Below are 26,388 nucleotides of genomic sequence, written 5' to 3' on the forward strand. Positions count from 1 at the left end.
CACGTCGCAATCCCTTCTCCTCCATTCTCCTCTCGGGATCTTGGGCACGCACGCACATGTGCTCAGCGTGAGTTTTAAGCCACTGGGTCCGGGACACGAACCACGGTCAACTACATGGGAGTCCAGCGACATAGCCATTACGCTAACTGCTGGTTCCCTAAAAACACAAATTTCTCTAGGTACTTAAACAGAACACAAAGAGGCAGAATATATCCTAATAAATTTGTTTCATCATATGCATAAACTAAACAGAGCATCATATCTGCTGACAACCCTGAAAACTCTCCCTCCTCTAGAATTTACCAAAGACTTTTAGTAGCATTACTGAACAATAAAATGACAATAAAAATTTAAGTTGAATGAACCCAATTCTAAATATATTGGGTTGTCGGAAAAGTCATGATGTATTTTTGTTTTTTCTGTGCAAAAATGTGTGATGACTTTCCCAACAACCCAATAGTTTTAAGGTGCATGAGTTAAAGTAAAATGCTAAGGTACAGTTACAAAAGACCCACCAATACTATGGCTTAAAAAATGAAGTTTATTTCTCATGCTCTGAGGTGAATGGTCTCAGGTGGTGGTATATCTATTTCAGAAAGTCACTCAGGAGCTTAGGATCCTTCTAACATGTTGTTCTTCAGGACACTAATCATTGGCAGGGTTGAAGAGGAGTCATTTCATATTCCAACTGGTGAGAAGAAAAGAGGCCAGGGAGAAAGCAAGTCAGCTGTCTTCAGGTCATCCCTGGAAATGGCACATACCACTTGAACTCACATCCCACTGACAGAAAACTGGCCACAGGGTCACATCTGATTGCAATAAAATAGGTTTTGTTATGTGCCTCAGAAGGAAAGAATGGATTCTAGTATGGTAGACAATGAGGTCTGCCACAAAGGTCCTTGGAAAATATAAATATAAAATGCCTGTGATTAGAATGTTGTTACCATAAGTCAGGATAATGGAAACCTTTGGGCAGAAAGAAGGTTTTAATTGCAAAATAAATTTTGGGCTGTTGGCAATGTAAGAACCTGGATGTTCTGTTATGTTAATTCAGTAAGCTATATTGTAAGTTTCTGCATTTTTAATATTCCACAGCAAGATTTTGAAATAAAGATCTAGGCTTGTTTCAAGAACATATAATAGTCTAATCTTTAGTGTATCTACAGATACCTCAGTCAAACAGATCAGTAATTTAGACTCCAAACTGACATGCACCACACATTTAATACTGTTTGGTTGTACTTACTATGTGTTTGTATGTGTTTGTAAAAGCAAATATTTGTAGCTTATTTCCATTAATTTTTAGCTTAATTTTTTGTATGTATTTGGTATAAAGGGGGCTTACAGAAATGAAAGACTAATTTGCAACATCCTTCTTTCAAAAATAAGAATCTGACATAATAGCTCAGTATGCAGAAATCAAGTTAAGTCTCTAGGTACAGCATGAATCATCAATAATATCCCAGCAATCCAACTTGAATTTAGATTTATAAAATATTGGTGGTAATGTGTGATGGAAAGACTTTAAGATGGCACCATGATCCTTGCCTCTTAGTATTCATACCCTTTTATAACTCCAACCTCTTAAAAGTAGGCAAGATTTATCGACTGGTTTCTAACCAAAAGAACACAGCAAAGGTGACAGGATGCATGTATTTATGTTATATAAAGTTGCACTGTCAGTCTTCTAGATGGGTTCTCTTCCTGGTTTTGAAAAAGCAAGGTACTAACTTATTGTAGGCTGCTTGTAGAGAGGACCACATGAAAAGGAACCGAGGACAGTTTCCACACACCAGCCAGTGAGAAACTCAGGCCCTCGGTCTGAAAAATCTACAAGGAACTGAATTTTTTTTTTCAATAGAGATTTTTGCCACAGAGTGCAAACATTCGCTGGAGATACAGAGAGACAGAAAGCAAGAAATCACCCTGCATGGCCACATTACAATCCCTTCTTCTCCATTCTCCTCTTGGGATCTTGGGCGCACACACACCTGCCACGAGTACTTTAAGTCGCCGGGTCTGCAACTCAAACTGTGATAGATTACATGGGAGTCTAACGACATAACCGCTATGCCATCTGTTGGTCCCCAGGGAACTGAATTCTGCCAACAACCCATGTGAGCTTGGAAGAGAAGGTTTCCCCATTCAAACCTCAGATGAGATTCCAGTCCTGGCTGACAACCTGACTCCAGCATTGCAGAGGACTCAGCTGGACCATGCCCAGGTTCCTGACCCACAGAAATCGTGAGACAATAAATGTGTTTTAAGTTTGTAGTAATAATGTTATACATCAACAGAATACAGTTGGCATAATGGCTATGTCACTGGACTTCCATTTAGTCAACTGCAGTTCGAGTCCCAGACCTGGTGGCTTAAACTCATGCTGGGCGTGTGTGCGTGCATGCATGCCTGAGATCCCAAGAGGAGAATGGAGGAGATTTGACTGTGGCATGGCCATCACCCCTGGGGAGTAATTTCTTACTTTCTGTCTGTCTTTCTGGTGACCACACACACACTATAGCAAAACCTCTCAAAAAAAAAAAATTTAAATCATGGGATGATAAATGTGTTTTAAGTCACTAAGTTTGTAGTAATAGTGTTATACATCAACAGAATACAGAATCTGTATAAAAATTCCATTATTTTCCCAAATCTAAGAACACTTAACAGAAAAATAATATCTTTTCCATTATTTCTCAACTACCTTAACTAGGACTTTAACAGGATATGTAATGGACTATTACAAGAGTTCACATCAGACTTATAGCTAACAGATGCATTTCACAATTTTTATCAGGTTTTTTTTTTTTTTTTTTTTTTTTTTTTTTTTTTTTTTTTTTTTTTTTTTTTTTTTTGCTATAGGGTACAGGAGCTCACAGGAGACAGACAGAATGAGAAGAAAAAGCATCCTCATGGGTACTGCAATCTCTTTTCCCCCATCTCTCCCTCTTTTCAAGATTTTAGGTATGCACACAAACCTGGCATGATTCTCAAGCCTCCAGGTCCAGGACTCAAACTGCTCAGTCATATGGGATACAGAGGTCTTAACCACCAAGCCACAGAGTCAGCCCCTTATTAGCTCTTAATGTAAACTGTATTAGGTCATCTGAAGCCATGACATATTTTTCTATGCAAAAACACGTCATGACTTTTCCAGCAACCCAATATTTCCACCTCTATAAAATGTTCACTGCTCTATTATTATAAAAGGTATATGGGATAATAAGTGAGCCAGTAAGAACCTTGGGTATGGATTATATACCTAGCAATCAATAAGTGTTTTGTGAGGAATGAAGAGGATATTACAGAATATTTAGTATTGGGTGAGCAGGTTAAGGTGTGGAGGTTAAGGGGTTGGACTGCACATGGCTGATTACAGTTCAAGTCCTGAACCACACAGCTTGAAGATCACACTGGGCGCATGCACATGTCTCCAAAATCCAGAAAGGGGGGTGATTTCTCCCTATCCCCCACCCCCATCTCTCTCTGATAAGTGCGCATGCCCTATAGCAAAAATAAAACTTAAAAAAAAAAGAATATTTAGTATTCAAAAATTTATCTTACCTTTCTTTAATATCTCCTCTATTCCTCTGAAACACTATAAACTGCTAGGTATACAGTCTACACCCAAAAATTCTTACTAGTTTATTTAATGATAACAACTACTACAATAAAGCATATAAGAAACAGATGCCTGAATAAGAATAGATTGAAAAACTAAGTGCTACTAAACTGTCTATAATGGCCTTTGAACTAATATTTGGCAATACTATCATCTTATCTCAATATAATCATTCAATCATATTTTTCTCACTGATAACTTATTCTATCCAAAAAGAAATAAAACTCAAATCACTGGCCCAGACTTATAACTCAAAATAAAAACTGTTTTGCCAGTAGCAAAAAAAAAAAGTTATAAACATTTACAAACATGCTATAAACATTTCAGGCACACTTGTGAGCATATGTCACTGTTTTTACTATTATACCAAATGTCACAAACACATATACATTAATATTTACCATCTAAGAACTTAAACATTTCTATGACACATATTGTCAAAAACAGTTCTTATTCACCACAATTTTAGCAAATACTATATATAGGTGCAATTACTCCAGAGCCAAGAATGAAGCAAGAGACACTGTGAAAGAACCTATTTCTTAAAAAGATACTTAAACACCTAGTGATCGCTTCGGCAGCACATATACTAAAAACTGGAACGATACAGAGAATATTAGAATGGCCCCTGCGCAAGGATGACACACAAATTCGTGAAGCGTTCCATATTTTTAATAAAAAAATTAATAAAAGATACTTAAACACCTGATCCACATTCTAAGGTAATTCTTGACAGAAATGCCTAGAACAAAAAAGAACATGACATTATGGGAACATAAAATTTAGTGAGTTCAGCATATATAGAGGGTAGGAGCTGCGCTTCATCTGTAGGAATGGAAGGAATTTCCCTACAAAACATAACAAAATAATTTTGCTACATACATTTCATTTTTTATAAAGATTTATTTAATTCCATTTGTTATTATTATTTTTTAATTTGACCAGAGAGAGAGAGAGAGAAAGGGAAAGCGAAAGAGCAAACTGCCAGGTCTGGTAACCAGATCGGCTTGTGGGAATCCAGCACCTTTAACCACACCACCAGCTGTCCCCACATACATTTCATTTCCAATTCTTAGTCTTAAGAGCAACAGTCAGAGTAACAAGATAGAAAGGCTTATACAAATTACTTACTCTGTGTACTCTCTGCCCAGTTCTTAGAATCCACTAAATCACTTGCATGGATAGCAGACATAATCTTCTGGGCAACACTGGAGAGCGGTGTCTTATAGAGATCAAAGCCTACAAATGCCTCATAATTTTCCATTTTCATAAGATCCTAAACATAAGATTAACATAAGATACCCATATATTAATTTTGAGACTTCAAAATAAGAATCACAATTACGTTATCTGAAAGCTTTATGTACTGAGATTTTCATTTTAAAAACCTTTATTATTATCTGGACTCCCAGAGTCAACTGTGGTTCGAGTCCTAGAGTTAGCCTTGGTGACAGTCAATACTGGGCTGCAGTGCTGGAAGCCATGTGACTGACAAAGGTTTGGGTCAACAGCCTTAAAGCAGGCTAGGAATGTGCAAAGGAGCCCAAGATCCTAATGAGCTGGAATGCTGAGGAAAGGGGATCATGGAGTAACAAGATGCTGTGGAGGGCGTTTCTCTGTGTGAATGCACACATTCTATCATTAAAATATATATATATATTAATACCTATATAAATAACCACAGAAAATATGTATTACTTATTATATAATACAGATAGTATAGTAAGAAAAAAAAACCAAATAGCTAGAGATTCAATCAGGGTATCATGGTAAAAATATAAAGTACTTATTTTCTAGTTAGACAATTTTTTTTTTGGACAGAGGGTGGAACCAGCAGTTAGTGTAATGGCTATGTCGCTGGACTCCCACATAGTTGACTGCAGTTCGCGTCCCGGACCCAGTGGCTTAAAACTCACGCTGGGTGCATGTGCGCACGTGCCCCAGATCCCGAGAGGAGAATGGAGGAGAAGGGATTGCGGCGTGACCATCCCCCCTGGGGGGTGATTTCTCGCTTTCTGTCTCTATGTCTCTGTCTGTCTGTCTGGCGAGCGCACACGCCCTATAGAGAAAAGTATGAGTGAAATGACAAAGCCCACTGGAGAGTTCAGCAGCAGATTTGAACACAGAAGGACTTGAACATCAGCCAGTTGAAATTCTGTCTGAGGAACAGAAATTTAAAATGAACAAAACTGGAGGTCCCTGTGGGATGCTAAAATGTACCAGCACTACACATAGTGGGAGTTCCAGAAGAAAACAGAAGATTATTTGAAGGGGCAAATGTTCAAAAACCTGTCTAATCAGGGCCAGCAGCTGGAGTGGTGGTTAAGGGCGCTAGGCTCCCACATGGCTGACTGCAGTTCAAGTGCCAAACCTGATAGCTTGCTTTCTCACTTTCTTTTTACTCTATCCCTCTCTGGTCAAATTAAAATAAATAAATAAATAAATAAATGGATAAAAAAAGTTAAGTGGAATAGTTCTTTAAAAGAAAGAAAACACAAATCAAATAATTATAACTGACTTAGGTGATAATGGCAGACATGCAACCTGTCAGTCTTGTACTATTCAGCCTTATTGGTTCCCTAGGCTGAGCAGGTAAAGGTCTACATGGAGACAATACAAATCATCAAGCATCTGGTCAAAATCTAACATATCTGGTACTTTCAAACAGAAGTTGCTACCATAAGCCAGTAAACCAGCTGAAATATTTTTCCAATTAGAGAAAAAAAAATGTAAAGCAAATTGTCTATACAAGATTGAACTTTTTAAAAATGTTACTGAAGTGGGTAAATAGAAAACTCTTCAACATTTACTGCTACAAATTCTTCATGTGGTTTACTTAATATAAAATTTTAGATAGCATACAAATATAATTGGTAAGACATTTTTGTCCAATGGATTACAAAAGTCAACAGGGCTCGTCTGTCACCTAAGTATGCCCATTTTCTGATGGTTAGAGCTGAGAAAATTCTATAAAGACCACCTGGAATGTGTGATTTTTAGATCAGTATTTCTTTTCACAACTAGGTAAGGAATATTCTTGAAGTTATTCCTAATAAAACTCACATAGTAGTACATGCAAGCCATGTATAAACCAGGCACTCAAGAGGCATTTTACATAATATTGGTAAACTACACATCAATTTATATCATTACTTAAAATAATTTCTAATCAGCCACTCCCATATTAAATATAATCCAATATGAAAGTATTTTTATTCCTAAGAAACTGATTAAAATATCATTTTATATACTTAAGAGCAACCAACCCTATTAAATTTTGAAATTTAAATTTCTAATTCAGTGTGAAAGTCATCTATAAAGTGTCACACTAAAGTCAAAGCACTGTTGATATGTCTGGTAGAAACTTTAGGTCCCCAGAATCCTGCCCATAAAATATAGTCCTGCCAGTGGAGTCCTTGCACTCTTTCTAGCAAAAGTAGCAGCATTCAAACTGTCTCAAAATCTATGAACAGAGAATTATGGGGAAATACAGCTGAGCTGTAGAATTATAACTTTATAGTACAAAATGAGTTTAGTTATTTCATAAGGCCTCCTGATCTTAAAATTTTGACTCAAAGTTCTATTAATTTTAAAAGTATTTGACAGCATAAAATGTCTATGTTTAAGAAAATAGTAGAGATATAATTATATTAAAACACTTGTTATAGGAGCAGAAGATGGCATAATAGTTATGTTGCTGGACTCCCAGAGTCAACTGTGGTTCGAGTCCTAGAGCCAGCAGCTTAAAACCAACACTGGGAGGTTATGCATGCATGCCAAAAATCCCAAGAGGAAAATGGAGTAGAAGGGTATGCAGCATGGCCACTCTACCTTGAGGGTGATTTTTCGCTTTCTGTTTCTCTCTCGTCTCTCTGGCTAGCACACACACACTAAAGCAAAAATATCTCTCTAAAAAAGAAATAATTTTCTTTTGTTATATAATGTTTTTTCCCTATAAGTAAAAAATGACACTAAGTGCTACCAAGCAAATGTTCAAGTCATAAAAGCACAGGCACTTTGAACAAACGTGTTATGGGGGGGAACAATCTGGCACACACAAATCAACTAAATAAAGCACTCTCTTGACCTCAAATTTTAAAGTTTAGTGTTTATTAGATGTGTATTCCTTCTAGTAATACATAAAACATTAAAAAACAGCATGTATAGAAAAGATTCCGTTTTTAATCATTTTCAATCTTCAATGGCAACAGTCTTAATCTTTGATTGGTTTTCTAAATTCTCCACAATATCTTTCAGATAAGCTTCATCTTTTAAAAAATATACATATAATTCTCTCTCCATTTGATGAAATTTACTATTTGCCAAAATTTTTCTTTTTGTCTTCACATTAGCAAGAATATCAGTAAGGAGATGATTGAGCTTATTCAATTGAGATTCAACATGATGAAACTGCTCCATTAACTCCTAAAAAAGGGAAAAGAATTAAAATACTTTTAATTCAATAACTTTATTCCTAAAACCATTTATAAATTTAAAATGTAATTTACATGTAAGACTCTAAAGGATTAATAACTTCCCATAACCTTAGCAGTAAATAAATTTCACTTAAAAACCCATGCTAGACTTAGTATAAATTAGGTGTAAGATTTACTACAACTTCTGATAGGTAATTTTAAATGATTCAAAGTAAACTCTTACTTCCTGAAAAGCACTCAATATGTAAACTATTTTGTGGATTCAAATATCAACAAATATTACAGAATGTCTACCACTGTTTTAGAGGCTATAGGTAGGTATAAGAATGAACAAAATTTCCCTCCTAGAGTTTATTTTCTGCTTAACTAATCAAACTCTGTTTTCACCTTATTTGTTGACTCTGGACAAAGGAAACAGAGAGAAACTCTTGACTAACAAAAAATTATCTTAACAAAAATCTCCATTTTTCTTTTTCTCATATTGTCTTACAGGATAGAATCACAAATAACTTTTGACAAAATCCATCCTCACTTATCACATTATTTCTTCTTAAGAATAAGACATGCTTGTAAATTCAAGCCAAGAAGTGGGGTGGGAATATATGTCTATAGTCTCAGCTACTAGGGAGCTTGAGCCAGGAGGATTATACCAGCAAGACTCAGTATCTTAATAAAGGTGCTGTACCATATGATTAAATGGTGCCTAGCAGATAAACAGAGCTAGTGGCATTGCACAAGGGAAAAAAAAAAAAGTACTACTTCAGAAGCAATATGTCATTATCAAAAGCAAAAAGCCATATTAATCTTTATACTCAAAGAAATCCCAATGAGGGCCAGCCGGCAGCACTGTGGTTAAGGTGGCTAAATCCAACAAAGTCAAATGTGTGGTTTTTAAGTCCCAGACCTGCGGCTTAAAAATCATATGTGTGCATGTACGCCCAAAATCTTGAGAGAATGGAGAAGAAGGAATTGCAACATAGCCATTCCCTCAGGGGGCGATTTTTCACTTTGCTCCTTTCTCTCTCTCCAGCTAGTGCAAAACTTAAAAAAATCAAAATATTAAACTTAAAAAAGAAAAATCCCAGTGATCCTACTTTCAAGAATTTGTTGACTATGGGGCTAGCAGGTGACATGGTGGTAAAGATGCTGGACTTCCACATGATCAATCACAGTCTGAGTCCTGGATCTCGTAGCTTGCTTTCTCACTTTCCCTCTCTGTCTCTGTCTGGGGAACACATGTGCCCTATAGCAAATTAAAAAATAATAATAAATCAAATTAAATAAATAACTCTTTTATAAAAAGAAATCTCTTAGGGACCAGCAGTTAGTGTAATGGCTATGTCACTGGACTCCCATGTAGTTGACTGCAGTTCGTGTCCCAGACCCGGTGGCTTAAAACTCACACCGGGCGCATATGCGTGCATGCCCAAGATCCTGAGAGGAGAATGGAGGAAAAGGAAATGTGGCGTGGCCATCCCCTCTGGGGGGTGATTTCTCGCTTTCTGTCTCTATGTCTCTCTCTCTCTGGCGAGTGCATGGGCCCTATAGCAAAAACCTCTCCAAAAAATAAACCTATTTAAGTATCTAAAACAAAAGCTATATATACAACATTATACATGTTGTTCAATAACAAACAAAACCCAAAAACTATCATAATGATGGACTATTTTACAGAAATTATTGCATAGTAATAAATCAGAATACTGTACCATTAATAACAAAGGAAAGTACTTAGAAAGTATAAATGGTGGGGCAGCCTTGTAGTCTAATGATTAGAGAGAGCCAGATCACACATGGCCAACTGCAGTTTGAACTTCAGCCTGAGGGGCTTAGAAAAACAAGCTGGGCACATGTATGTGCATGCTCAAAATTCTGACAGAATAGAAAGATAGATAAGGGATTATGGCATGACTACGATCTTTGGGGGTGGGGTGCTTTCTCCCCCTGACCTCTGGTAAACACACAAGCCTTCTCACGATTAAAGACAAAACCACCACCACCACCACCCCCCAAAAAAAATCCAAGTAAAATTATGTATTTCATATTACCAAGTAAAAAGGAAGAATTAAAAAAGATATGTAGCACTGGCCCTACAGTTTAGCTAGAAGGAAGCCAGAGGGACCAGCTGTTGGTATAGTAGTTAAGGCGCTGGACTCCACGTGGTTGACCACAGTTTGAGTTTCAGACCTGGTGGCTTGAAACTCATGCCTGGCATAAGTGCATGAGTGCTAAAGATCCTGGGAGGAGAATGAAGAAGATGGGATTATGCTGTGGCCATCCCCCTGGGTGGTAATTTCTCACTTTCCTTTCATTGTACCTGTCTCTCTCTCCAATGAGCACTGTGCCCTAAGGCAAAAAAAAATTTAAAAATTTAAAAAATTAAAAATCTCTACAAAATAATAATAAATATAAATAAATAAATAAAAGGGAGCCAGATCCCACATGGCCAACTAAGGTTTGAATCTAGGCCAAGGCTATCTGAACAACACACTGGGTATGTGTACATGCATGACTAAAATCCTGACAGAATGGAGAAGGGACTACAGTGTGGCTATGCACTGTTAGGGAGGGCTCATGTTCTCTGACAAGAACACATGATATCTGTAATTAAGAAAAAAGCATATGTAAGTAAAAAAAACTCGATGAGGCTGACCTCAGAGAGTAGTCGCTAAGTGTTGTACATGGGGACTAGCAACTTGAAAAAAAAAAAAAACAGGACTAGCAGCTTGAAAAAACGAAGACCTGGTACATGTGTGTGTTTGCCCAAAACCTGATGGGGTGGAGAAATAGAGGAAAAGGGACTGTGACATGACCATGCCCTAGTGGGGGGATGCTTTCTCTCTGGCAAGCACACACACCCTCTGGCAATTAAAGAAAATACTATGCCTTGTAATTATGAACATCAAAAGAAAGATGAAAAGATGGGACAGAAATAGTAATATCAAATGAATTAATATCAAGACAAAAAGCATTGACCACAGCAATAAAACACAAGGTTCTGTGAAAGTGACCCACATGGCAAAGTTCCACGTTTGTGACCAGAAACTACCTTGACTAAGTGGGCACATATATGCCTACAATGTGAGGCTGGTTGTAAATCACAGCATCAGGATCCTATTGGAGGTACTATCCATCTAGCTCTGTATTGCTCATGAAAGAAAAAAATACATAAACTTTAAAAAAAAAAAAAAGGCAAAAAAGCACTACAGTGATAAAGTTATTACATAACACTGAATGCTTTAACAATTTCAATCTACAAGGCTAATTATTATTATTATTATTATTATTATTTTGTAGAGGTTTTCACTATAAGGCGCATGCGCTCGCCAGACAGACAGAGAGAGACATAGAGACAGAAAGCAAGAAATCACCCCCAGGGGGGATGGTCACGCCGCAATCCCTTCTCCTCCTGGGATCTTGGGCATGCACGCACACGCGCCCAGAGTGAGTTTTAAGCCACCAGGTCCGGGACGTGAACCGTGGTCGACTACGTGGGAGTCCAGCGACATAGCCATTACACTAACTACTGGTTCCCTACAAGGCTAATTATTGAACTCAATTTTAAACATGGACATAATTTTTTTTTAAGATTTATTTATTTATCTATTCACTTATTCCTCCATTTTAATTTGACCAGAGTGAGACACACACAGAGAGAGAGAAAAGTGAGAAAGCAAGCCACCAGGTCCAGGACTCAAACCATGGTCGGCCATGTGGGAGTGTCCAGTGCCTTAACCACAACGCCACCTGCTGGTCCCGATGGACATAATTTTTAAAATAGACAAACTAAAGAAAGAAAAAAGTGATAAAATTACACAGAGACATTTTAAAATGCACAATCATGGTTATTGTACATAAAGAAAAAAGTGATAAAATTACACAGAGACATTTTAAAATGCACAATCATGGTTATTTTTGCACAGTCCTTTTAGTAACAGATCAAGAAGATAGACTAGCAAGGTGGCATGGTGGTTAACACAGCTGGATCCCACATGGACAACTGTGCAGTTCAAGTCCAGACCCAGTGGCTTAAGTAACATGCCAGACTTATGTGCATGTGTATCCAAAATCCTGAGAAGGGAGGAGAATGGGTTGCAGCATGGCCATCCCCCACCCGGGGGGGTGCTTTCTCACTTTCTATCTCTCTCCAGTAATTGCACACATCCTATAACAAATTAAAAAAAAAAAGACAAAATCAATAACAGATCTTTTTAAAAGACCACCGGTGGATGGAGTGGTTATATCAGTGAACTCCTACAAGGCTGACTATGGCACAAGTTCTGGACCCAGTGGCTTGAAAATCATGATGGGTGTGTGTGTGTGTGTGCATGCCCCAAGATTCCAGGAGAAGAATGAAGGAGAAGGGACTGTGGTAATGATCACCCCCGGGGGTGATTTTTCACTTTCCCTTTCACTGTCTCTTTCTCCAGCAAGCGTGCATGTCCTATGGCAAAAATTTCTTAAAAAAAAAAAAAAAAAAAACTTATCACAGAGGTACTATCAGGTGGCATGGTGGTTAAGGCGCTAGATTCCCACACGGCCAACCATGGTTTGAGTACTGGACCTAGCAGCTTGCTTCATCACTTTCACTCTCTGTCTGGTCAAATTTTAAAAATAGGGAACCAGCAGTTAGCGTAATGGCTATGTCGCTGAACTCCCATGTAGTCGACCGCGGTTCGTGTCCTGGACCCGGTGGCTTAAAACTCACGCCGGGCGCATGTGCGTGCGTGCCCAAGATCCCGAGAGGAGAATGGAGGAGAAGGGATTGCAGTGTGACCATCCCCCCTGGGGGGTGATTTCTCACTTTCTGTCTATATGTCTCTCTCTGTCTGGCGAGCGCACGCGCCCTATAGCAAAAACCTCTCAAAAAAAATTTTTTTTTAAATACTACTACTAATAATAATAGTGATGAATTAAATAATTATTTTTATAAATAAAAAGATATCCTTTTTTTTTTTCAAGGTTTTTTGCCAGAGGCCATGTATACTGGCAAGAGAGACAAAGACAGAGAGAGTGATAGAAATCACCCCCTCATGTGGGTGATGGCCCCACCACAGTGGTTTCCCTAATCTCCTCTTGGGATTCTGGACACACACACACACGTGTGTGGCATGATTTTCAAAACACCAGGGTCTAAGACTCAAACTGTGGTCAGCCATGTGGAAATTCAGTGCCTTAACCACCATACCACCTACTGGTCCCCAAAGTCAGAGACCTTAAATTGATGTGCCCCAATAAATTGGGGCAAGATAATCTGGTTACTCATAGGGAGAAAAATGAAGTAAAAATTAGAACTCTATCTCAAATCATACATTAAAAAAAAAGAAAAAACCTATGATTAAAAAACTAAAACTGAACGTCATAAACTTAAGAATAAACTAAGAGTCACTACCATTACAATGTTAAGGGCAAACTTTAACAAGATTTTAAAAACAGCAAATAGGGGGACCAGCAGATGGAATAATGGTTACCTCGCTAGACTCTCACATAGTCGACTGCAGTTCCAGTCCTGGACCTAGCAGCTTAAAACTCATGCTGGGCACATGTGCATGCATGCTCAAAATCCCGAGAGAAGAACAGAGAAGGGATTGCAGCGTGGCCATCCTCCCTCGCTTTTTGTCTGTCTCTATCTCTCCAGTGAGTGCACATGTCCTACTATGAAAATCTCTCTTTAAAACAAAACAAAACAAAAAAACAGCAAATAGGGCTGGCCCCAGAGCACAGTAGCTAAGCACTGTGTGTGTAAGAAGCAGGAGTCCACATGGACAATGGTGTTTGAATCCCAGCCCTGGCAGCTTAAAAACTACCCAGAGAGTGGGGCCAGGAGTGTGCTCATGCCCAGGATCTTATTGGGAAGGTGGAATGGAGGAAAAGGAATTGCAGCATGACCAGGCCCCATTGGGGAATACTTATGCTTACTCACTTGCTCACTCGCTCTCTCTCTCTGTGGCATGCACACGTACTCTCTGGCATTAGAAAAGTAAATAAACAGGGCTGGCCTGGAAGCCTAGTGGTTAAGAGAAGCAGATTCCACATGGCTGATCATAGTTTAAGTCCCAGGCCCAGTGACTTGAAAAACACACCGGGTACATGCTCAAAACTCCAGGATGGAGAAGGGATTGTGGTGTAACTATGCTCGATTAGGGGGTCCTTTTTCTCCTGTCTATCTATGGAGAGCACATGCACCCTCTGACAATTAAAAAACATAAACAATCTCTAACAATAACAACAAAAAAACACAAAACAGCAAACTGGAAAAATGACATCATGTTAAAATCCTTAGGGCCAGCCAGAAGGCATGGTGGTTAAGATAGCTGGATCCCACATGCTGACTGCACGGTTTGAGTCCTAGACCCAGTGGCTTGAAAAACACTCCAGGCACATGTGTATATGCCCAAATTCCTAAGAGAATGGAGAGGGGATTTCAGTGTGGTCATCCCCACTGGGGAGTGCTCTCTTTCTCTCTCTCTTACTCACTCACTCACTCTGGTGAGCAAATGTTCCCTAAAGCAAATTTTTTTAAAAATCCTTAATGGGGCCAGCAGGTGGCATGGCTGTTGGGGTGCTGAACTCCCACATGGCCAACTAGTTTAGGTTCCAGACCTGGTGGTTTGCTTTCTCTCTCTCTTTCTCTGGTGATTGCACATGCCCTATAACAAAATTTTAGGATAATAATAATAATGATAATAAATTTTTTTTAAAGATTTTTTTTTAAATCCTTAATGGACCAGCAGGTGGTGTGGAGATTAAAGCACAGTATCTCACATGACTAACGGCATGGTTTGAGTTCTTGAACCAGAAGCTTGAAATCACACTGTTGTATGTGTGTGCATGCCCAAAATCCCAAGCAGAGACTGGAGGAGAAGGGACTGAAGTGTGGCTATCTCAACTAGGGAGTGATTTCTCACTTTCTCTATCTCCCTCTCTCTGGCAAGTACATGCACCTATTTATAGCCCTCTCCCCCCCAAAAAAAGTTTTTTTTAAAAGAAAGAGCAGAGAAAACCCCAAACAGCAAAAGGGGTGAAAAGACAGGCCACGAAAAGGGAGTAAACATATTTCACTCATTTAGTTGACAAGGGAAACATGTCAAGAAATAAGTATATTATTAAACATTGTATGTGTAATGTTCAAAAACATAAATCAAATATATGGTCTAGGAATTATATATGTGTAATACTATAAATAAAACTAAACAAGTAATGAAAATAGGCATAGCAGTTACTCCTCAAAGAAGAGAGGGGAACTCATAAGAGGAAGAGCATATATTAGAAGGTGTACATAGAGAATTTTGAAGATATAAGGGCAATCCTCTATTTACTAAGATGGATAAAAAGATATGGGAATGGTTTTATTATTTTTTCCTTTTTAAAAATAATTACTTTATTTAATTTTATTCATTGTCATTATTTTATTTTATTGAAGTTGACCAGAGAGAGACAGAGAAGGAAAGTGAGCAAGCAAGCTGCTAGGTCCAGGACTCAAACAGTGGTCAGCCATATGGGAGTCCACCTGCCTTAATCACCATGCCACCTACCAGCCCTGGTTTTATTCTTCTAAATACTTAGCATAATAACTGAATATCTTGAGTGTCTAAAAATTTTTATACATTTTTAAAATTTAGAACACACTGATCAAAACTACCTGAAAAATATGTTTATGTATGGGGGGCAGCAGGTAGACAAAGGTGGTTAAGGGCACTGGACTACCACATGGTCAACTGCGGTTTGAGTCCTAAACCTGGCAGCTAGCTTTCTCACTTTCCGCCACCCTCCCCTTCCTCTGTCCCTTTCTGGTCAAATCAAAATAAGTAAATTAATAAAGTTAAATAATTATTTAATATATATGTGTGTATGTATGTGTGTGTGTGTGTGTGTGTGTGTGTGTGATATATATATATATTTATATGTGAACAAAAACTAAAAACTAAGAGGAGATATAAAAATTAAATCTTATAGTAAGGCAATGTGAACAGGGTTACATTTTTCTGTGTTAATATTTTCTGTAGCATCTTTTACAATGAATATTATTGATTAAAGCATTTTAAATTACCATGGCACACACTCACCTGATCACTAAGCAAAAGCTGATTTCCTCCTTGATACAAAGCATCACAAAGCATATCTACATCATTATTCAGTTTGGACAGAAAGAAAGAATGCTCTTGAGTAGATATTGCCAACTGCTCTTGCACTAAAGAAACATCCCTTTTCAATTTCTCAGTCACTTCCTCCAGGTTTCCATGTGTTATAAACAATTCTTTTTTCTTATTTTCTCCCTCTAAAAGTTGATAAAGCCTAAAATATAAAAATAAAAATTATAGAAAAAATGTTCATTTCAATATAATTTTCAAAAATAGCAATCCATTATATTGAGGCACTTGTAGAGCTAGCTATGTAACAACACAAAAATATTTATTTGTGTGCTGCAAAAACCAAGCAACTAAAACCATTCCGACTATTGGGTTGTCAGAAAAGTCATGACGTATTCTATTTTTTATGCAAAAAAATGTCATGACTTTTCTGACAACTCAATATAATACTATTTTAGTACAAAAGCATATTCTTTTTTTTTTGGACAGGTTTTTTTTGTTTTGTTTTGTTTTGTTTTGTTTTTTGCTATAGTGCATGTGCACTTGCCAGAGAGACAGAAAGTGAGAAATCACCCCCACCAGGGGGGAACGGCCACACTGCAATCTCTTCTCCTCCACTCTCCTCTCAGGATCTTGGGCACGCATGTACACGCGCGCAACATGAGTTTAAGCCACTGGGTCCAAGACTCGAACCGCAGTTGACTACATGGGAGTCCAGCACATAGCCATTACACTAATTGCTGGTCCCCAGAAATATTCTTACTACTGCATCTGAATCCCCAGTTTCTCTAACTTCTGAATTTTAGATATAAAGTTCTTCTTGACTTTAACTGCCATAAACTACTTCAAAATGAGCTTCAAAGTTGTACATACCAAAAAAAACATTTTTTAAAGAATTATTTTATTGAACTTTATTTTACTTATTTATTTATTTATTTAAATTTGACCAGAGAGGGACAGATTGAGAGAAAGAAAGACGGAAAGTGAGAAAGCAAGCCACCAGGTCTGGGACCCGAACCACAGTTGGCCATGTGGGAGTCCAGCGCTCCCAGCAACCAAAAACATTTCTTTAATAAAATAAATTATGATGTATCAATACTAGAAGAGTGATGAACTTTAAGTAGCAAAAATCTTCAAAAAAGTGGACCTATGTCTGTGTTCTCTGTTATGTGAGACCTAGGCCAAATCAATCTCTGAAACTTAATTTCTGCATCTTAGTATCTTCCTATTTTATAGGATTGCAGTGGGATTTAAAAAAAAAGCTGATAGTGTAAACTATGTAAAATAGTAAACAATAAAGAGTTACATAGGACTGGCTCCATGGCCTAGTGATTAACACACCTGGATCTCACAGGGAGACCAAGCCATTTGGGTGGGTCCTACACCAGGAAGCTTGAGAAACACTAGATGCATGCGCATGCAAGCCCAAAATCCCAAAAGAAGGGAAAGGTGAATGAGAAAGGATTGCAGTGTGACCATTCCCCATGCGAAGTCCTTTCTTCTCTACCCCTTCTGTCTCTCTCTAGCTAGCATAAATAAATAGCTATAAATAATAATAAATTTTTGCTATTCCGGTATTGTCCTTATTTGGATGATAAATTAAAAATCTTGATGAGCCACATCATCATTTTAACACTTCAAACATTAATAGTAGAAGGCCAGTAGATGGCATGGTCCTTAAGATTCCACATGGCCTTGAGAACCAGCAGTTGGCATAATGGCTATGTTGCTGGACTCCCATGTAGTGGACTGCAGTTAGCGTCCCAGACCCAGTGGCTTAAAACTCACGCCGGGTGCGTGTGCTTGTGTGCCCAAGATCCCGAGAGGAAAATGGAGAAGGGATTGCAGTGTGACCATCCCCCCGGGGGGTGATTTCTTGCTTTCTGTCTCTATGTCTTTCTCTGTCTGGCGAGCGCACGCGCCCTATAGTGAAAATCTCTCCAAAAAAAAAAAGAAATTCCCTCTAGTCTGCAGTTAGAGGAGCATAGCTTTAAAAAAAAGATTCCACATGGCCAACTTAGTGGTTCAAGTCTGGCACCTGGTAGCTTGAAAAACACACTGCGTGCATGTGTGCCCAAAATGTTGAGAGGAGAATAGAGAAGGGATTATGGTGTGGCCATTCCCCCAGGGGGTGATTTCTCACTTTCCCTGTCTGTCTCTTTCTCTCTCTCCAGTGAGCACGCCTGCCCTATAGCAACAAACAAACATCAATAGCAGAAAAATCTATCATTCTATTGGGCAAACAGAAAAATCTTAGATAGTACCTCTCACATTTCTCTCACAAAAATGGGTATACTTTTTGTAAAATTTAAAAACAAGCAAATAAAAAAGGGCCAGCCCTATAGTACAGCAATTAAGTGCATTGTATAAGAAGCTAGATTCTATATGGCCCAGAATAGTTTAACTCCTGGCCCCTCCTGAAAAAAACACCAGTCAAGTGCATGCCCGAGAATCTGATGAAATAGAGGAAAAAAGACTATGACGTGACCAGGCCTCATTGAGGAGTGCTCTCTCTCTGGCAAGTACATGTAGCTTGTGGCAATTAAAAATATATCTTAAAAAAAAAAGATATACACAAAGGCACACACATATATTTTTAATTTAATAAAAAATTTTGGGGAGGGACCAGCAGATGACATAGTGGTTACATCACTGGACTCTCACATGGTGGACTGCAGTTCAAGTCCCAAACCCAGTGGCTTGAAAATCAGGTTGGGCACGTGTGTGTATATGTAAGATCCCAGAAGGAGAATAGAGGAGAAGGGATTGCAGCATGACCATACCCTGGGGAGTGATTCCTCACTTCCCTTCTCATTGTGTCTTTCTGTCTCTCCCTGACAAGTACACATGCTCTAAGGCAAAAGCCTCTTAAAAAAATAAATAAATAAACTTAGGGGAGCTAGCCAGTGGCATGGTGGTTAAGGCATGTGGATCCCACATAAATGCCTGTACAGTTCAAGTCCTAGACCTGCAGGCTTGAAAACACATCAGGTAACGTGTGGATGTGTGCACAAAAATCCTAAAGGTGAGAGGAAGAAAGAGAGTGTGGTATGGCCATCCTCCCAGGGACTAATTTCTCACTTTTGCTCTCTCTGTCAAGCTCATATGCCCTATGGTAAAAACTAAAAAAAAAAAAAAAAAGTTGTAATGGGCTTCATAAAATTGGTTCAAGCACAAGGCTGTCAACCTGGTCATACAACTATACAATTCCAGGAGATATCATTCAGGTGAATCAGAATGTCAAATACTCCTCTGAAATTGTATGAGGCAGGCCCATCTAAGTCCCTCATTTTATTAATAATAAAACCAAAGAATCAAATGATTTGACTGTTGTCTTAGAGAAAAATCAGAAGTAGGATCCAGATTTCTAAAGTTTCAGGCTGCTTTAGCCTCTCAATTTCAGTATTCCATTCCACTAGTATTCAATATCCAGGAAAAGGATAGGAACTAGCACTCATTTCAGTGATTCACTAGATTAGATGCAGAAATGAAATCTTTTCTCTATTGCGATCTCTCCTAAGCACAGTTAATACTCTGCCAAGCAATACTTTCTATACCAACCTGACTCAAACTTCCTGTTCCAAATCTAAAATACAGTATCTAAATAATAGGGTCGAGGGCCAGTCACACAGTCTAAAGGTTATGGGAACTGGATCCTACATGGCCAACCACAGTTCTTAGTCCTGGGGGCTTGTAATACACTTGGGTACATGTGTGTGCATATCCCAAATCTTGACAGGATGGACAAATGGAGGAGCATTTGTGACCACCTCCCATTAAGGTGCTTTCTCCTCCTCTCTCTGCTGAACACAAATGCCCATATGGGGGGGGGAGGGGTTGATAAGGAAAGCTTGGAGCCAGCAGGTGGCATGTTACTTTTTAAGGTGCTGGACTTCCACATGGTCAACTGCAGTTCAAGTCCCAGACCTGATGGCTTACTTTCTCACTTGTTCTCTCTTGTTCTCATGAGTTCATAAGCCCTAAAGCAAAATAAATAATAATAATGATAATTATTAAATAAGTAATTCTTTCTCAAAAAAGAATTATTTTATTTAACTTTATTTATTTACTTATTATTATTTTTTAATTTGACCAGAGAGGGGCAGTATGAATTCAAGAGAGTGAGCAAGAGGGGAAAAGGGAAAAAGAAAGCCGCCAGGTCCAGGACTTGAACCATGGTTGGCTACATGGGAGTCCAGCGCCCTTAACCACCACGCCACCTGCCAGCCCCTAAATAAGTAATTCTTTGGGTTTTTTTTGTTTTGTTTTGTTTTGTTTTGTTTTAAAAAGAATATTATAAAAAAGGATACCTTGGGGGCCAGCTAGTGGTGTGGTGGTGAAGATGGCTGGATCCCACATGTCTGACTTACACAGTTTGAGTCCTGGAAAAAGTGGCTTAAAAACACTCTTAAAACCCTGAGAAGAAAATTGAGAAGGAATTACAGTGTGACCACCCTCTCAAGGGGTACCTTCCCACTAATACCCCACCCGTGCTCTGTTTCTCTCTGGCCTGCTTATGCATCATATAGCAAACATTTTTTTTTTTAAATTAAAACAAGAGTATCTAAAGGAAAATAAAATCTTGCCTATATATACATTCTTCCAACTTACCCACCTGAGCTGTAAAGTAGTTATCTGCAGATCTAACATGGATGGAAAAGAGAGCAAAAAACTTAAAAAGGAAAAAGAGGCATATAAAAGAAAAAGTGGAAGAGAACAGAAGGGCCAAAAATGAAGTGCAAAGAACTGTTTGAACTTTCACGATTTTAGTTCAAATTCTCGTATCTCACAAAAATTTAAAAACTACAGAAACAATGAAGCATACATACCTATGAGTAGAATGATCCTTAGTATCAATAGTATTCCTTAGATTTATCTGCTGAGAGACTGATGGATCTGTTAACATTTCTAATCGCTGGAGGAGCACTATGTTACTTTGACTAAGTTCCTGAACCAAATTTTCAAGTTGACGATATATGTCCCAATGCTTTCTCAATTCGATTTCATATGATAACTGCAGAAGTTCAAATGACGCCTTTTGCTTTATCAACTGATTTAAAACTAACTCTTGTCTTGCTGTATAATAATCTTGTTTAGCAATCTGCAGATCAAAATCTCCCTTTACAACTGGCATATTCAGTAACTGGGCATTCTCTTTTATTATAGCAGGCAAACTTCTGTGCTTCATGTGAGCGATTTGTTCTTCAAGTTTCAGAATCTCATTGTTCAAGCCAGAAATTTTGGCATCCAAATTTTCTTTGCTAACAGCCTACACAAAGAAAAGTAATAACATTTCACATCTGAAATATTTATAAAAGGTCTAAACTTAAAATATGTCTAAGCTTGAAATAGTTATAAAAGTATCTTTTAAAAGAATTATTTAATTTTGTTGTTATTTTTTAATTTGCTGTAAGGCATATGTGCTCACTAGAGAGAGACAAAGAGAGAGAAAGGGAAAGTGAAAAATCACCCGTCTGGGGGTGATTGATACAAACCCTACTACATCTTTGCATCCTGTCAGAATTTTAGGCAAGCATACACATGTTCTCAGTATGTTTTTCAAGCTGCCAGGGCCAGGATTTGAACCACAGTTGGCTATATGAGATCTGCTACTATAACCACTAGGTCATAGGGCTGGCCCTAAACTTTTCTTAAAGTTAAAATTAACTCAGAAGGTTGGGCCAGCAGGTGGCACAGAGGTTAAATGCTGGACCACATAGTGGATCATGGTTCAAGTCCCAGGTCCAGTGGCTTGAAACTCCCCAAGAAGAGAATGGAGGAGGTGGGGCTGCAGCATAGTCATCCCCCCAAAGGGGATGATTTCTGCTTTCTGTCTCTCTCTTCGGTGAGCAATTGTGCTCTAACAGAAAAAAATCTCTCAAAAAAAACCAATTGTCTCAGAAGGTATTTTCCTGGTCAGTTGATTTTAACACTTCTACAAAAGTATAAGAGTTCCTGTTATTCCACAATCAGTTATAGTAACTAACTTGGTGCTGGTGTTCTGATTCAGAAAAATTGCATTTTTATTCAAGTACCTAATGTAACTAAAGCTACATTTCTTTTTTTTTAATTATTTTGAATTTTATTTATTTATTTACTTATTTTATTTTGACCAGAGAGAGACACAGAGAGAAAGAGAAAGTGAGAAAGCAAGCCACCAGGTCCAGGACTTGAACCATGGTCAGCCATGTGGGAATGTCCAGCGCCTTAACCACCACACCACCTGCTGGTCCCCTAAAGCTACATTTCTATTCAATAATCTATTCAACTAACTATTATGTTACCAAGAAAGCAAGCTTTCTAAGAGTGCAGAGATCATCTTCAACATATCTACACACGCTCAAAAAGGAATCAGGGTTTCAGTCCACTGAACGTGGACCTTTGACTTCATTAGTTCTATGTCAGAGTAAACTAGGCAGAATACTCATAATAAAGCAATTAGTCTCTTTACTCATTCATCATAAAATGAAAATTTCAGTTTAGTATGTATCTGAATTAACAAATTTCAAAAGGAGAATGCAAAGTAAAGCACTTTTGTTTAAAATACACTAAATAATGTGGCTGAGGTTATAATTGCTATTTCTACCATTCATTAATAAAGGCTCTATTTGTATGAAACATTTATCACAAATAAGCACTGAATAAAGAGAAAATTAAAAACTGTTCATTTTATATTAGATTCCCCTTTCCAAAGTGCCTTAATAGCATTATTATATTCTCCATTCCTAACAACAATTACAATACAAATTTAGTCTCGTTACTTATATTTACCTTGCAAGTTAGGCTATGAAGATTCTCCTCGGCCCATTTTATACTTGACTTCATGCTTGAATTACTTGTTTTCAAGTGAATTAACTGATGTTGCGCACAAATGTATGCTAGCTGTAGCTTAGCCATCTCTAGTCGTCTCTCTTCAAGGATTTCTTGATTATCACAAATAGATGGTGTTTGTATATGCAAAAGTTGAAAATTTTCTTCATTTGAACTTTCAACTACTTCATGTATACCTTGAAAGAACTGTTTTTTGGTATATAAGGTTAACGCTGCTGTGCTTTGCTCTTCCTGGTTTAGATACTTTTCCAGGGAAAAATGAGATAAAAACACCAGTGGATTTGTTCCTTGACCTAAATTAGAATGTCTAAAGAACATCATCAATTTTGTAACTACATCAATAATGGCCTGAAGTTCACTATTGATCTTAGTATTCACAGCATTTAGAATTCCTTGACTCTGCTTCAGCTTCCGAGTGGCTTCTTCTTCCAGAGCATTTAACCTCAAAGATTTGTGGCTAGCTACTGAAGCCATCAGCTGGCATTTATTACGTCGCTGTATTTTTAAGTTCTTCAATTTCTGCAGAGTTTGAACCTCATCTTCTAATTTCTCCAGTTCTTTGCTATCCGGTCTAGATGTCTTCAAATCAGAAGTTTTACAGGTTTTAAGAACTTCATCTAGTGCTGCCCCTTCTAGAATGGGCTTGCCTGATTTTTGAAGAATGTTAAAAGCTTCCAATTCTTTTCTGGACAATACATTCTGTTCATTCACATTTCCACAAAACCACTTCAGAAATGATTCATCTTCAACAGTCTCAAACAACCAGTCAAAATCTTCTCCATTAAGAATATCAGCTTTGGGATAACCAATTTTTTTTAATGTTTCTACAAACTCATTTCCACAACTCATGGTTTAACTACCTCAGATTGGTTTTGTATCTGATATGGGTTTATGTTGGTAATCTTTAGAAAATAAATCCAAATAGAAACAAAATTATTTTTATTTTAAGTCCATAGAGAAAGGAAAAAAATTAGAATCTACGGTTCCTCCTAGGGGGTAAGAAAACAAGTATTAGATCACAAATAAGGCTACTATATTTTTAGAAAGATACAGATAAATATCAGGAGATGTTTGGGAGCCAGCTAACTGAAAGGTAGTTGTGGTTGCAATATATGATGAAAATAAAGAGAAACACATGCAATGAGGAAAACTACAAAGCAACAAAAACCTAAGTAACATAAAAACTTACTTTTTCCAAAGACAATGGTTTAAAATACATTACATTTTACAAACCAACAGTTCAGTTTTTAAAGTAAATTACTTCAAACAAACCCAATCTAACACGTGGTTAAACAGCCTCTTTTCCCTACCTTTCCTAAGTAAGAAAATAGAAATATAGCGATTTTTTTAAATAATCAACTGAATATTTACCTTGATGACTAATTTAGCACTCACATCAACGTCCAGATGAAATATGCTTAGTGTAGAGAACATGAGACTTCAGGTATAAGAACTACCTTCAACTGAAGGAGTACCATACAACTGAACACTCACGTAAAAACATGTCAGGCATGTTATTTTCAACAAATGCACCACAGACTAATCCACTACGTTTTAGTCAAGTGAACATTAGTGATGGTGACAAGTTCTAGGGGTTAACAGCCATTAAATCACGATACACATGACATACTAGTGGCAAAATCCGTGCTTTTACCTGTGTGTGTGTAATCCAGTTATGACGTACGTTAATAAAATATGCGCCGAAAGCACCAAATCAGCGTTTAAAAAAGCTGCACAAGCTCCAGAAAAGCAACTGGCTCCACGGAGGTAAGGACCGCCCCACTCTCTCGGTCTCTCTGTCTGTCTGGTGAGAACACGTTCCCTATAACAACCTCTCCCCCCCCCCAAAAAAAAAGGAAAAAAAAGTAATTGTTTAGTTTCTTTTCTAAATGAATATTATTGGGAGAAATGGATTTGTTTGAAATAGGTAGAGCTGCCTGGGTATAGTGACTATAGTGTTTTTTCTTTTTGTTTGTTTTTCAGTGGTTTTTGCCTTAGGGTGGTTGCATGCATTCTTTAGAGAGAGAGAGAGAGAGAGAGAGATGGTGAGAGGGAAAGTGAGAGATCACCCCCCCTCTGAGAAAGGGGTGATGACTATGCCACAATCCCTTCTCCACTCCTCTCCCAGGATCCTGGGCACACATGCACATGAGGCTGATGTGATTTTCAAGCCACTGGCTCTGAGCCTCGAACCTTAGTCAGTCTTGTGAGAACCCAGTAACATAACTGCTGCACCATCTGCTGGTCCCTGTAGTGTTTTTCTGGTGTGAGTACTCATTGCCTGTTTTTTCCAACTGGAAATGGTCTCTATGTTTGTGTCAGAAGTCCTAAGGAGGCAGAAACAGCCCTAGAGGTCATGAAAGCCATTGTTCCAGCTGGACCCCACAGGTGGGCACATTTTGTAGTTTTCATCAGGTTAGAATCCATCTGAACTAACTTTGCTGTGGGTCCCCTCCAAAGATCAGATGAGATTCTTCTGTCCTGTTACATTTGTGAGAGCTTGATCTGTGACCTAATGGGAGTTCTTTTCTGGTGTGAGTACTCATTGCCTGTTTTTTCCAACTGGAAATGGTCTCTATGTTTGTGTCAGAAGTCCTAAGGAGGCAGAAACAGCCCTAGAGGTCATGAAAGCCATTGTTCCAGCTGGACCCCACAGGTGGGCACATTTTGTAGTTTTCATCAGGTTAGAATCCATCTGAACTAACTTTGCTGTGGGTCCCCTCCAAAGATCGGATGAGATTCTTCTGTCCTGTTACATTTGTGAGAGCTTGATCTGTGACCTAATGGGAGTTCTCTCTCGGTCCTGCCATCTCAAGAGCATTATTTACAGGTGACCCTCCTGAAAAGACTGGGAACACAACCCATGTAGGATTTCACAGGGCACACGTAAGGGCTTTTGCTGTCAGTTCTTCGTTAACTGGTCATTGGTAGGAACTATCTGTGGCCACAAGAGCCTTAGACTTTCTTAGTCCTTCTGTGGGAGTGAATTTGGGGAGGTCACTGGGAAGGATGTTCCCTATTCTATGCCCCTTTGGAAAGTCTTCACTCTTAATGAAGAGGCTTCGTGAATTAGGTCATTATTGTCACTAACATAAGTGACCTTTTGGAGATTGTTTGGGGCACCCTCTATCAGTAATCCTCTTCCTCTCTTCTCCATAAGCAACCTGTTACCTTCTTTCCATCTAAGAGATGCCCAGGGTCTTGGCCTTATGTGGAAATGGCCAGTGAAGTTTGGGTCCTTGAAAGATGGCCAGTGTAAACATGTGTTATTGCACATGTGTGATTGACGAGTGTTTTCCATTTTCCTATCTCTGGGGGTAATCTTACAGGTGTCAGACCAGCTTGCTGAAGGCTCTCGTAAGCATGGGGCCCATCTACGAGGTGGAACCCCAGGTACTGAGAGCAGGTG

General features: G+C 38.3%; 2 protein-coding genes and 1 non-coding gene across 3 annotated transcripts in view; 1 reads left to right on the plus strand and 2 right to left on the minus strand.

The window, feature by feature from the left end:
- POLN (DNA polymerase nu) overlaps positions 1-26,388 on the minus strand; it is a 280,130-nt gene that overhangs the window by 247,777 nt on the left and 5,965 nt on the right. The window contains 1 exon segment of the mRNA XM_027773586.1: positions 4,754-4,898. Coding sequence (XP_027629387.1) covers positions 4,754-4,892 — 139 coding nt within the window. The 5' untranslated portion in view covers positions 4,893-4,898.
- Positions 4,188-4,295, plus strand: LOC114008614 (U6 spliceosomal RNA). The gene has a single exon (XR_003550125.1). It is a non-coding gene; the product is annotated as a U6 spliceosomal RNA (small nuclear RNA).
- HAUS3 (HAUS augmin like complex subunit 3) lies at positions 7,723-24,763 on the minus strand. The gene is made up of 5 exons (XM_006152908.3): positions 24,634-24,763; positions 22,920-23,968; positions 20,978-21,417; positions 16,125-16,353; positions 7,723-8,047 (listed from the first exon to the last, which is right to left on the minus strand). The coding sequence occupies exons 2-5, from the start codon at positions 23,826-23,828 to the stop codon at positions 7,814-7,816; spliced, it is 1,812 nt and encodes a 603-aa protein (XP_006152970.1). The 5' UTR covers positions 23,829-23,968; positions 24,634-24,763; the 3' UTR covers positions 7,723-7,813.

The sequence above is a fragment of the Tupaia chinensis genome, unplaced genomic scaffold (genome assembly GCF_000334495.1).
Source record: "Tupaia chinensis unplaced genomic scaffold, TupChi_1.0 Scaffold000360_1, whole genome shotgun sequence".
Classification (NCBI taxonomy): Eukaryota; Metazoa; Chordata; class Mammalia; order Scandentia; family Tupaiidae; genus Tupaia; species Tupaia belangeri.